The 10,229-nt window shown below is 46.5% G+C and overlaps 1 protein-coding gene and 1 long non-coding RNA gene across 2 annotated transcripts; both read left to right on the top strand.

The window, feature by feature from the left end:
* Positions 1 to 328: 328 nt before the first annotated feature.
* LOC309537600 (uncharacterized protein) lies at positions 329 to 2,820 on the top strand (the record flags this gene model as incomplete). Its single annotated transcript, XM_082232494.1, has 4 exons — positions 329 to 396; positions 1,621 to 1,794; positions 1,903 to 1,962; positions 2,409 to 2,820. The coding sequence occupies 4 exons, from the start codon at positions 329 to 331 to the stop codon at positions 2,719 to 2,721; spliced, it is 615 nt and encodes a 204-aa protein (XP_082088620.1). The 3' UTR covers positions 2,722 to 2,820.
* Positions 2,821 to 3,334: 514 nt separating this feature from the next.
* On the top strand, positions 3,335 to 4,833 carry LOC309536551. The gene is made up of 3 exons (XR_014221610.1): positions 3,335 to 3,353; positions 4,160 to 4,206; positions 4,710 to 4,833. It is a non-coding gene; the product is annotated as an uncharacterized lncRNA (long non-coding RNA).
* The last annotated feature ends 5,396 nt before the right edge of the window (positions 4,834 to 10,229 follow it).

Below are 10,229 nucleotides of genomic sequence, written 5' to 3'. Positions count from 1 at the left end.
ATGGTGAGCTATGGCAACTTCAATATATATTTTCACAATGTTTTTTTAAAAAGCATTTTCACAACGTTTTTTTTATATGTGTCTAGATTCCACCTAAGTCTCAAAAGCAGCCACCAAATCACCACACAATGAGACCATATCTTAGGGCAGGGGAGAGGAACCTTTGGCTCTCCATGTTGTTCCCATCAACCTCAGCCAGCTGTAGCCAGTGTGTCTGGGAGTTGTGGTCCAGCAACAAACGGAGGGCAGCAGGTTCCTCATCTGTACCTTAGGCTGCATCCCATAATCATTTGCAAGAAATACTGACATCCCAGCTAATGCCTGGAGGATGCTTCTAATCGTGGGAAAGTTCCCAGAGAGTAGTAAATGTGAAAATCACTTCGATTTCATATTCCGGTGATCAATCTGGCATCCTCCTAAACATCCACAGGAATTTCCCCAGGAGCTTATTTAGCAGCCGAAGGGCAAAGGGTCTCAGTTACAGTAGCCCTCTGCAGAAATTACAGCACTAACACCCACTCTTCTTGGGTCCATTACTGTGCTGGAGAGAAATCCCACTTTCCCCACTGAGCAAAGCAGCTGTCAGATAACCCCAAAAACCAAATAGCCCCAATTGCTGCCATTAATAGGAAACCACAGTCGCTGTAATTAAAAGCCTCCCGAGAGAAGGGTTTAGGAGAAAAGGAAAGTCGTTTTCATCCTGACAATGGAGCTGGATTTTCTACAAAGCAGAGGGAGGCGACTGTCTCAGGCAGCAGATGCTGGGATGGGGATGCAGGATGCTGCCTCCAGTCTGCTGTTCTGGAGCCTCCCAGTCATTCCTCATGTGGGATGTAACATAAGTAGTCAAATACAACATTTCCTGTTTGCCTGGAGTGGATATGCAGGGGAATGTTGGTCCAGCAAGTTGAACTTCCTGTTACACCTGGTCTGGAGCATCCTTCCTTTGCATGTGACCAGGTAGGTGTGGGCGTGACCATTCCAGACCTCACAAAAGGTCCGGTCACGCAGCCACCTTCCTCAAAAGGTCCTCACGCAGCATGTGGGATGAGTTCCTATATATAACACATTGCAGTAATCTAACCTAGAGGTTACCATAGCATGAAGAACAAAGGTTTGGCTATCCCTGTCCAGGTAGGGGAATAAATTATTTTGAATGGCAAGTAAGAAATAAAATAAAAACTTGAAGCATGGGAAGTCCCTATAAAAAAATTATAATTTAGGCAGAATATTTGGACTATTTGATATGTATTTGTATAATTTGGAACATTCGATGTGATTTGATTGGATTGTTAAAATGGGAAACTTAATAAAAATGATTTTTTAAAAAAAGAAATAAAATAACATAACCAGACCTCAACAAGCAGTTAATTTCCTACTGTCCTGAAGTCACCAGCAGTTTAAGCTATTTAAGGTTATGTCCAAACTTCAAGGAAATGTGGGGTTGGAGAGACATATTGGTAGGGTTTATTTAGAGCAGAGGGATCTCCGCAGGACCAATCCGGCCCAGGCAAGATAAACCTTGCCGACCCCTGATTTAGAGGATAAAAACAAGAATAATGAAGAAGGGAAAGGGCCCAAGAAAAACTTTGTGCCCCCTTGATAAAATTCCTCACAAAGGCTCTGTGTTGAAGCTTCTTTCAGAAGGTATGGTGCAGTAACGAGTCTTTCTTTTCTTCAGAGGAGATCGCCGTTTGAGAGGCGCAAGGCATTAATTACCCTCTCCGACTTGCAAAGCATCAATCTGAAATCCAAAGCCTCAGGACCACAAGCCCGGGTTACAAGTCACTTGATGTAAGGCACCTCTGACCTTTCTGCAGATTTTATGTGCAGCATTAACGTTTGTCCACTTAGGAAATCTGTATTTTAATTTTCCTGTTTGCTCTTCTTTTCCCCCTCCAGCACTCCTAGCAGAAGCAGCTTAGATTTCCGGAAACACTTGAGAAAAGTCGCTATTGAGAGGTAACCATCTATATAGGGAAGTGGGGGTCATTCTCCCCCTTTTTTCCTTTCTTTTAGCTCACCATATGATCCTGCCCAGACCCCAAGGTCATCATTTGAGTGAGTTCCGGGGTGAGGACAATGAGAGAACAGGGCCTTCTCTGTGGTAGCTCCCATTTTGTAGCATGGTCTCCCCAGGGAGACCCACCTGTTGCCAACCTTGCCCTCACATCAGCACCAGGCAAAGGCATTATTTCTTTCCTCAGGCATTTGGGCAGAACCAATAAATGGAGGCTTTCCCTCTGTGTCTTTGACATATTTTTATGAAAGCATTTTATTATTCCTGTAAGTTGCTTTAGGATATGTCGCTCTGAGAAGCAAAACATGAATCCAGTTAACCGAAACACAAGTTTATGGCTCCCAGCATAGACCGTGTACCCTCTTTATTTTTCCTTCCGCCGCCCCAGGAGCCCAGGTGGAACCCCTTTAAGCAACAAAGAGAACATGGAGACTGGCACAGGACTGACACCCATCATGACCCAGGCTCTGCGGCGCAAATTTCAGGCAAGGATCTCTGTTGGGTTGGCAAAGCAAGTGTTGAAAGGGGGCTTTGAACGCACAGTCCCATCTTCCCAAGTCAGGGGTGGGGAACCTCGTCCCCACAAGGGCCACATTTCCCTTGCAGGGGAAACCTTCCGCAGGCCATATGCCGGGATGGGTGGGGCTAGGGGCAAAATTGGGAGGAGCAATGGAGGTGTGACTTGTACTTTTGCACACTAGTCTACATTCCAACTGCAAAAGACAGAGGCTTTTTGCACGTCTGTATATGTGTGTGTATGCTTGTGTGTATGCACACACACACACACACACACAGAGGCAACCCCCCATTTGCACAGGGGTTATGTTCCGAGGCACCCCATGTTTAATAATAATAATAATAATAACAATAATAATAACAATAAATTTATTATTATTATTATTTTATTATTATTTTATTATTATTTATTATTATTATTTTATTATTATTATTATTATTATTATTATTATTATTATTATTATTATTTATTTATTTATTTATTTATTTATTTATTTATACATACCCCGCCCATCTGGCTGGGTTTCCCCAGCCACTCTGGGCAGCTTCCAATCAAACACTAAAATACAATAACCTATTAAACATTAAAAGCTTCCCTAAACAGGGCTGCCTTCAGATGTCTTCTAAAAGTTTGGTAGTTATTCTTCTCTTTGACATCTGATGGGAGGGCGTTCCACAAGGCAGGTGCCACTACCAAGAAGGCCCTCTGCCTGGTTCCCTGTAACTTGGCTTCTCACAGTGAGGGAACCACCAGAAGGCCCTCGGCGCTGGACCTCAGTGTCCGGACAGAACGATGAAGGTGGAGACGCTGCTTCAGGTATACTGGACCGAGGCCATTTAAGTGAATACCGTATTTTTTGCTGCATAAGACGCACTTTTTCCCTCCTAAAAAGTAAGGGGAATTGTGTGTGCGTCTTATGGAGCGAATGCAGACTGCGCCGCTATCGGTGAAGCCAGCAGAGCAAGAGCGAGAGCTGTGCAGCGCCTCTTGTTCTGCTGGCTTCCCAGCGAAGCGGGAGGAGGAACGGAAGGGAGCCCTTGCTCCACTGGGTTCAGCGATAGCTGCGCAGCTTCCTCTGGCTTTTCAGGGAGGTGGGAGAAGGGACGGAGGGCAGCCCGTCAGTCCCTTCTCCCACCTCCCGGAAAAGCCAGCAAGAGCCGCTCTATCTTTAAAGAGCCACGCCGAGCGAGCGTGTCTTGCTGGCTTTTCTTGTTTTCCTCCTCTAAAAACTAGGTGCGTCTTATAGTCGGGTGCCTCTTATAGAGCAAAAAATACGGTATTTGAAACGGCATTGAAAAAGCCTACAAGCAGTGCTTCCCTCACCCCACCCCTTCCCGTTCCGCTCCTTTTTGTGACATTTTCGGGTCACTTCTGGGTTTGGCGTAATGCACGTTCACATTTTGAACGCGTGTAAATGCGGGATTGCCTGTGCACACTTACTCACAACCCTCCCCATCCTCCCCCAGCCCAAGCAAGAGGTGTTGCTACAATTAACATGCATTCTGCATCTGTACAAAAGAACTTGAGGGCGGGGGCTTTAGGAAGTGTGGGCAGAACGGCGCAAAAACTGAAGTTACAGCCAGAAGGAAAAGTTGAAACCTCTCTCTCTCTTTTCTTGACAGTTGGCTCACCCAAAGAGTCCCTCTCCATCCCTGTTGCCTAAAGCAGTGTTTCCCAACCGGGGTTCCGCGGCACACGAGTGTGCCGTGAGACATCGGCTGGTGTGCCACGGGATACCTGGAGGGAGGCGGGCGAGTCGGGCGGCGAGAGGCGGGGCGGCGGCGGCGAGGAGAGGCCGTGCCTCCTGCTGCTGCCTGGCGCTCCTCCTCGCAGCCGGCAGCGCTGCCTGGGCGCCTCCGCGCGACTCTGCCTCGCTGGGTTTGGTCTCCCAGCAGAGACGGGTCACACGCGCCCCTCCCTCCCTCCCTCCCTCAGCCTGCGCGGAGGGAGAGCCAGAGAGAGGCATCGCTCCTGCGCTCCGAGGCGGATTGAGCGCAGCTGAGAGGAGCTGCCGAGGGAAAAAACTTTCACTTTTGTGCGTCCCTCCCGGCGTGACGCTGCGCGCTGACGTCACGGGGCGGGGCTTTAATGGTGGTGTGCCGCGAGATTTTTTTTCAGTAAACAGGTGTGCCGTTGCCCAAAAACGTTTGGGAAACACTGGCCTAAAGGAAGCAGCTTTGAGGAGCAAAGTTAGCAGTGCATCTCCTGCCTACCTACAGTTCCCCATGCTGGTTTTCTGGACTCTGCTGATGGGCACTACTAATGTGGAAGGAATCTATTTTTCAATAAAATACACTGGGAGCAGGGAGGGGAAAAGAAAGGATGATCTTCATCGTCCTTTAGAATAGAACTCACCATCCCCAGGTGAAACACACAATGGAGAGACAGTATAAGTATTTTTTTCCCCAGCCTACATGCTGATTTTTATTCCTTTATGGATAGGGAAGCTGTGGCCCTCTGGATTTGTTGAACTACAATTCCCAGCAGCATCCAGAGAGCATCCCTCCTTGCTTGACACCATATTGGCAAATAAGAGGTTATCACTATAAAACACCTTTAGGATATAAAATACCTGCATGGGGAATTGGGCATTCCTAACCTTGTTTTATTTGTAACTTACTTGAAATGTTTATATATATATATATATATATATATATATATATATATATATATATATATATATATTTAAAGTATTTACTATTTTTAAAAAAGATTTGGGGACAGTAACATTTAAAAAAACTCCCAGGTTCTTAAAATTCAGAAGGGTGGCAGTTAATCTTGGAAATTTCATCTAAAGTGGATGTGTACACATGAATTTGTGTATGTTTTCTCCATAATAAAGAATACCTTTTTACCTTCTCTTAGAGGGGGGAAGTATATGTTTTCCTCAATAAGGGAAAATGCCCCTTTCTCTGAGGGGGGAAAGTGAATTGCAGAGGAGGTCTAACATGCCTTTGTACCGGAAGAGGCTGAATGTTCAGCAAACCTCAAATGAGGTTTTTGCTTCTGGTTTGAGATCCTGATGCACGTTGAGTCGTTCCTGACACCCTTTTGGTCTGCTGAGAAACAATGAGGTTCTGCCATGATGGAAGAAGTTGGAATCGTCAGCTGGTCATTCAAACACTCCTTTAAAAAATGTGAGTAGCACCTAGAGCTATTTACAGAGTGTACCATTATGTACAGATTGTATCTGTAAGATGGAGACTAGCTTCTGGTTGAAGATGACAGCTATTGTTTTCAAAGTGCTGATGAAAGCGGCTTGTCTTCGGGGGTACAGACTTCTCATCAGTCCTACTCTCTTCGGTCAGACTGGGTTTTGAAGAACTTCAGAACTTGTTTAACTGGAGAGTCATCAAACAGAGGAAAGCTAGTGAAAAGGCCATAGCAACTCAGCTAAAAAGCTGCATCGGCAATCTGAAGAGTGTATTCTTTGCCTTGAGTCTGCTTGCAAGTGCACTAAAAGGCAAAGTAAATTTGCAGGACCCGAAAAGGAAGCTTCAGCTCATTAGTTTTCCAGGGCCGTTGACATGCTGCTTTTGCATCAAGCCCATGAGCAGCTCAAAAGGGCGCCAGCATCAAATGGCCTTGGCGGTGCAATGGAAGGAAATGCCTTAACTTAGATAGCAATCCTTTCAATTCAGACACTGTGGTAAACAACTCTTGGGCGCATAACTCTTTTTAACGTTTATTTCTCCTTTAGATGCAGTTGGGTTAGATCCACACTATACATGTAAAGCACAGGTGCTCCCCACCCGAAAAACACAAAGAATTCTGGGAATTGTAGTTTATCCCCACAGAGCTATTATTCCCAGAAGTACAGTTCCCAAGATTATTTGTGAGAAGCAATGTGTTTTACATGTATGGTGTAGAATGTGGCCTTAGTGTTTTGAAGGGATATTGTGAGCATTTGTGCACAAGTGGCGCCAGTTTTCTCCTGATATGCTTATGACACATTCTTGCATAGCTTGGAATATTGGAGATTGTTCATCTGTGCAAGGACAGGGGCCTCTTATGAGCATCCTCACAAAAGTTCCCAGGGAGAAGCTTTAAAAAATTTGGGGGGGGTGAAGCTTTGTAGACAAGGATCTGGACCCTGTGGTCCTGCCAGACAGTGTTGGACTACAACACCCATCATTCCAGACCATTGGTTAAGCTGCCTGTGGATGAAGGGAGTTTGAGTCTAGTGACACCTGGAGGACCATAGACTCCCCAGCTTTGCTGCAGAGTAAACAGACACCCTTCAGACTGTCCATCTGAAACATGGAGCATTCCAGAAAAAAAAGATTGAACCTTTAATGCTAAGGTAGAGATGGTCAGTAGACTAAAGTGTTCCTAAATGTACACCTCTACATATGCATGCTGCATTATACAGCTGTAACCCAGCTCACCTAGTTACAATTACTTACCAGTTTACACTGTGTTTCTGCATCCGTTTCTTACCCATTACTCATTTTATTGCTGTTTGTTACGTGTCTCAATTCAATAGCTTTGCTGCCTACCTCCTGCACATTTCAAAGACAAATAGCTTCTGTAGCTACCTGTGGCACATTTTGGAGCAACTTGAAACTAAATATTGTAAAGCTGCGCAGACTGAAATCGGTTCAATAAAAAATAATATGGCAGTCTGCTGGCTTTCTTGTTCTGCTCCTCATTCATGTTCTCTTTGCAAAAGCGTATTTTGTTATTGTTCAAGATGATGGGTCTCATCAGAAATGTATTACCGTATTTTTTGCCCTATAGGACACACCGGCCCATAGGACGCACCTAGTTTTTTTTGGGGGGGGAATAAAGAAAAAAAATTATTCCCCCCCCCAGCAGCAGCTTCAGTGCGCCCCGCGCTCTGGGCAGCAGGCTGCGGATGTCTGCCCGAAGCGCGGGGCGCTCTGCTGCAGCACGCCCAGCACTCCAGGCAGCGGGCTGCTATCCGCAGCCTAGGGAGCCCTGTGGGAAGTGGAAGCTGCACGAAGCCCGAAGCTGTGGAAGCTGCCTGAAGCCCGAAGCTTGGGGCGTGCTGAGCTCAACGCGCCCCAAGCTTCTGGGTGCAGGCAAGCTCTCCGCTAGCCGTGGGAGAGCTGCGCGACTTCACGCAGCCCTCCCACGGCTTGCAGAGAGCTGCGCTAAGCCCGAAGCCTGGGGGGGCGCTGAGCTCAGCGCGCCCCCAGGCTTCGGGTGCAGGCACCTCTTCCCCAAGCCGTGGGAGAGCTGTACGACTTCGTGGATAGCTTCCTGAAGCCTGGAGAGCGAGAGGGGTCGGTGCGCACGGACCCCTCTCGCTCTCCAGGCTTCAGCGAAAGCCTGCATTTGCCTCATAGGACGCAGGCACATTTCCCCTTCATTTTTGGAGGGGGAAAAGTGCGTCCTATAGGGCAAAAAATACGGTAAGTGGTAGCCAACGACACCTGGTAGTCCATTTACATGGTTGATGTATGCTTCAAGAAATGGCTGTAGCTCGGTGGTTAAGCAATCAGCGCTGCAATGCAGAAGGTCCCATGTTCAGTCCCCAGCATCTCCAGATAGATGGGGGGGGGGAGAGGAATTTTAGTCTCAAACCTGGAGAGCTGCTGCCAATCAGTGAAGAGGATGCTGAGTTGGCTGACTAATGTGTGGTCAGAGTCAGCAGGACAACAACAAACCTATGGTTACGTAAAACATACTCAATAAACACTCAAGACGTAACCGGCTGTACTTTTGAATAAATAAGGTATACTATTCATTGAACTTTATGAGACTTCTGTTGAAATCTACAATACAATGAAAAAAGCACAAGACCCAGTGGATCAGTTCATTGTCTAGTCAGTTCATGCATAAGGTCCATACATGTAAAAGTATCTCTTCCACCTGTCTGTTCAAAGACTCCAATAATCCACATGAAGGGTTGTTTCAGTTCCACAGAATCCTTTCACCAGTCTAAGACAAGGATTTCTGGAATATTAGCCTTGTTTCGCCATCCTAGGCTTCATCATTAGAGCAGGCTCATATGTAATATTACAGGATAGTGCATCTTTTAGCATAGTAGTGATTGCAGTAAACTTTATGAGACTTCCATTGAAATCTACAATTCGATACAATGAATAGTATATCTTATTTATTCGAAAGTACAGCTGGTTACGTCTTGTGTGTTTACAGAGTCAGCACTTCCTATGTGCTATAACCAAATAGTGGATAATGGGCTGCTGCCTACATAAGAGGTAAGCAAACTTTTAGACTTGTGGGATACGCTAACCAGAGCCACATGTAAATCGGTGGCTTGGCTCAGGTGAGCGTTGCTAATCTACTGTTATCCATTGGCATAACATGCATGCCTCTGGGCCAGGCACCCCCAACTCCCATCATCCCTGACCACTGGTCCTGTTAGCTAGGGATGATGGGAGTTGTAGTCCCAAAAGGGCCGAGTTTGGGGATGCCTGCTCTGTGCAGATCTGCACTTGAGTTATGACAGCTCACCAATTTAAAGACAAAACATTAAAGGTGGCCAGTATAGCGACGCAACAGGCATGGTGAAAAGCAACCAATACATATTTATAGTCTTACAGGAGAGAATCATGGAGGTTGATAGGCATTTGTCATAAGGCAAGCTGTGCTGGAGAACTACTTTACTTGCTTTTGATAAATTGTTGGGAGTTGGAACCTAGTTGCTGCACTGCAGATCGTGCAGAGTTCTACCTTTTTGCTCAGTCTGGGCAAGATACGTAGCCTCTGTCCCCTATCCACCGTCTTCGGACCTTTCTGTCTTGCTTCTAAGGTGGTGAACTGTAGCGCTGTAGGTGTTGGACTACAACTACCATCATCACTGACCATTGGCCATGCTAGCTGGGACTGATGGGAGTTGGAGTCCAGCAACTTCCGGAGGTTCGCAGGTTCCCCACCCTGCTCTTAAAAAGTACTTTAATGACAATCGCCGAGCACACATCTGCATCTGTCAACAGGTGCGCGGGAGGAAATAAGTGGGGAATTCATGGAATTTAGATCATATGTTGCTAGCATATGAAAAGCTGCACAAGGCTATACACGTGTGCAATGCTTAAGGGCCCAATCCTGTGCACGTTGACTTAGAAGGGAGCGCGCTTACGGCAACACCCCGCCTGTAGCAGGTCACGCGCTCCATTCGGAGGTTCGCAGAAAGAGGAAGGGCAGTTCCAGGACGCAGCGCCTTCATAGTGATGTCTGAGCATGTGCAAGGAAAGAGTCCTTCGCCTCCCTGCCCTCACTTGTTTCAAACGTAGACTTTAAAAGCAGACTCTCACAACGTTTCCACCTTCTGGCTTGACTTTGCAGACCTTTTTTTTCCTTTGTCTCCTGCCTGCTGTGTTGGCAGCAGGATTTGGGAGGGTCCTTGGGGACGGAATCCTCGATCCCCGTCCCCACCCCGCGAAAACCAAGACGTGCAAGCGAATATTCCTGTTATTTATTTATTTTAACCAAAATAAATAATATAATTCAATAATTCAATAAGGTAGCTGGGCTGCAGCTCCCATCAACCCCGCATTGCAAGGGGGTTGGGACTAGATGACCCTTTGGGTCCCTCCCTCCCTTTATTTATTTATTTATTTATTTCCATTTATTATTATTAGAATTAGAATTCCATTAACCCCTGTCAACCCGTTCAGTGGTGCGGAATGATGCAGTCCCCGCGGGTTCTCCTTCCTTTAATGGGAAGCCCGCGGGGCTAGACACCTAGTAAGCCTGCCTAGA

This window comes from Podarcis vaucheri, assembly GCF_965113315.1.
Source record: "Podarcis vaucheri genome assembly, chromosome: 7".
In the NCBI taxonomy this organism is placed as follows: Eukaryota; Metazoa; Chordata; class Lepidosauria; order Squamata; family Lacertidae; genus Podarcis; species Podarcis vaucheri.
Note: the sequence above shows the minus strand (reverse complement) of the source record. Positions and strands in the feature narration are given on the sequence as shown.